At 39.4% G+C, this 2,604-nt stretch overlaps 1 protein-coding gene across 3 annotated transcripts in view; it reads right to left on the reverse strand.

The window, feature by feature from the left end:
* Positions 1 to 2,604, reverse strand: part of PDE5A (phosphodiesterase 5A) — a 123,638-nt gene that overhangs the window by 24,046 nt on the left and 96,988 nt on the right. For all 3 annotated transcript variants that reach the window (XM_019522037.1, XM_019522035.1, XM_019522038.1), the window contains exon 13: positions 1,539 to 1,664. In XM_019522037.1, the coding sequence (XP_019377582.1) occupies positions 1,539 to 1,664 (126 nt within the window). The remainder of the gene's footprint in view (positions 1 to 1,538; positions 1,665 to 2,604) is intronic.

The following is a 2,604-nucleotide window of genomic DNA, read 5'->3' on the forward strand; positions in this document are numbered from 1 at the left end:
GGGGGGGGGGGTGAGGAAGGGGGCAGAGGCTGTGGGAGGAAGGGACAGCGGAGGCTGTGCAGAACAGTGTGGGGCAGAGGCTGCAAGGAGTAGATAGGCAGGCTGTAGGGGAGAAAAGTTGGGGGAAGAAGGCAAGGGGGCTGCCTGATCCCCCTAGCTCCGTGCACCCCAGCCAATGGTTTCCTCATACAGCAGTTGAGGAGGGATGAATTTAAGATGACCCTCTTATAATTAGATTCTGTACCTGGAAAATTATAGCAAATATGTATGAATTTTCCTGGTATACAGTCTAATTATTTGGGAGTCATCTTAAACTCAAAGTTACCTTGAATTCAGGTAAATATGGTACTGTCAGGTGGCACAAGCCATCTTGTGCCAAAGACAAAGACTCTTGAATAAATATGGAGGAACAATGACATTTTTTAGTTTAGTTGTTGAAGCAAAAAACAATTCAAGTCAGGTGAAGTGGAAACCTTATATACACATCTATATACATACATATACATATATGCACATACATATACTGTAGAATGCCAGTTAATGTAGCTTTTAGTAACCAGATACTAGTGCTACTCTATTAACTGGAATTTCTGGCTGGCCGAATGCATGGTGCGGGGCGGAGGAAGGGGGGAGGGACCTGGACGCGGCAGCCACCACCACCACCACCACCCTGAGCTGCTGCTGCTGCTCCACATGCAGCCACTGCCACCCCCACCTCCTGCTCACGTCTGGCTAAAAACCCCCGTCTTAGGTAACCGATTTTTTCGATAACTGGCACCCCCCTAACCACCACACATGCTGGATAACAAAGCTTTTACTGTACATACACACACACGCACACACTCTGAAAAGTTTCGTCTCAGGAAAGTCGCTCTCCTGCTGCCAGCTATGATGTGTTTACTTTTGGGGTATTTAATTTCCTGTCAACAGTTTTTCCCTCTGTTTTAATATAAAATTAAGTCAATCTTAAAATGAAATTGCCCCTGTGAAATGAAGGACTAAAAGGCTTGCTCTAAAGAAATATAAAAAAAGGAACATTGCACCACTTCCACAAATGCCCCCTCCCCTTTGGTTAAAAGTAGTTGCCAGATTTTAACTAAATTCACAAATAGTTTTGGTCCAGCTGAAACTACATTTCGCCCTCTACATTTTTGTAGCTCTCTTCCAAAATACAAAAAGTTGTATGTTGGATACTGTGAAGGAAGACAGTGTAAGAGGGACACTCTTCTGTACTTTCTTGACTGGGGTAAGATACAAGCAGGCACTAATGAAATGCCATTAGCTGAATTAAATAGAAAGGGCATCATCCTGTAGATCAGTAGTGTATATAACATTCACCCTGGCACATCATGTGGGATCAGGCCCATGGTAATAATTTTTAAAAAGTTATACAGCCAGAATGTGAAGTATTCATCATGGACTTCAGTGGAGATACAGCAGAAGGACATAGTTCTTACTGAGATCACAACTCAGCCTATTCAAGTGTTACTGTATTTGGTGAACTAAGAAGGTCTTAAAATGAAAAATGCCAAACATACCTGAATTTTACCTGATCTCAAGGCAGCAAACATACACTGGGCTGTATTAAATGCATGTCTCCAATTGTGATATGCAACATTTTTCCGATAATTTTTCTTCACACTTAAAATCCATCTGCAAAGAACCTGTAACAATTCAATGTAAAATACACTACAATTTTATTCTTTTCACGCAGAAAAATGAATACAACTATATTTTGTGGAAATTTTCCTCTTTCCTTATTCTTTAGTAAATTTCAGAAGGCTGTGTTATATACTGAAACATTTCTTTAAGAGCAGGCATAAATAAAGTTAACTTCCCAAATTGCCAATTTGATACGTTTGCCAATATGATATTTTTTCCTATTTGGTTGACACCTGTCCATGAATAAAAACAAAGAAAAAAGGTGCATTTCAGATGCACTGCTGCTAAATCTAAATATAGGAATTCAGCTCTTCAGTGTGTCACCTCAGTATTTTTGTTTCCTATAAAGACAATTTCTAGTGAATTAAAAGGCTTTCTTAAGGGCTACCTGAGAAAGAGGTTTGGAAAGTAAATGTGAGTTCAACTGTGATCAAAACACAAAATGAAATTTGGAAAGCATTTAAGTATATTAAAGACTTTTTTTTAATGATGATGACCATATTTCTGGTATTATTACTAAGGAAAAAGCAAACATGTGCTGGGTACTTTACAGAACAAAATTAAAGTTATGGCCTGGCCCCAGGTTTTAGTTGCACAAAAGTGAAAGTTAATGGGCCAGATTTTCTATTGATGTAACATCATTGTTTTGATGTAAATAGAGCTATGCTGATTTATACCAGGTGAGGATGTGACATCTGTTTGTTTAAAGGAGTTTTAGTAGTCCTCTGAAATGGTCAAGTTGATAGCAATGATAATCAACATCTTGCATCCCAGAAAAAAAAAAGACACACAGAAAAGAACATTTGCCAGCATACTTTAGCCTATTGACTAATAATAAAATACATTTTGGCTTTTGATTTTGGGGGTTTTATCATGGAAAAATCAGAGCTCCCCCTGCCCCCTTTTGCTCACTAGGATGCAGACCCCTTGCTCCCAGCCCCC

This window comes from Gavialis gangeticus, unplaced genomic scaffold (assembly GCF_001723915.1).
Source record: "Gavialis gangeticus isolate Ggan-Ray unplaced genomic scaffold, GavGan_comp1, whole genome shotgun sequence".
NCBI classification, from domain to species: Eukaryota; Metazoa; Chordata; order Crocodylia; family Gavialidae; genus Gavialis; species Gavialis gangeticus.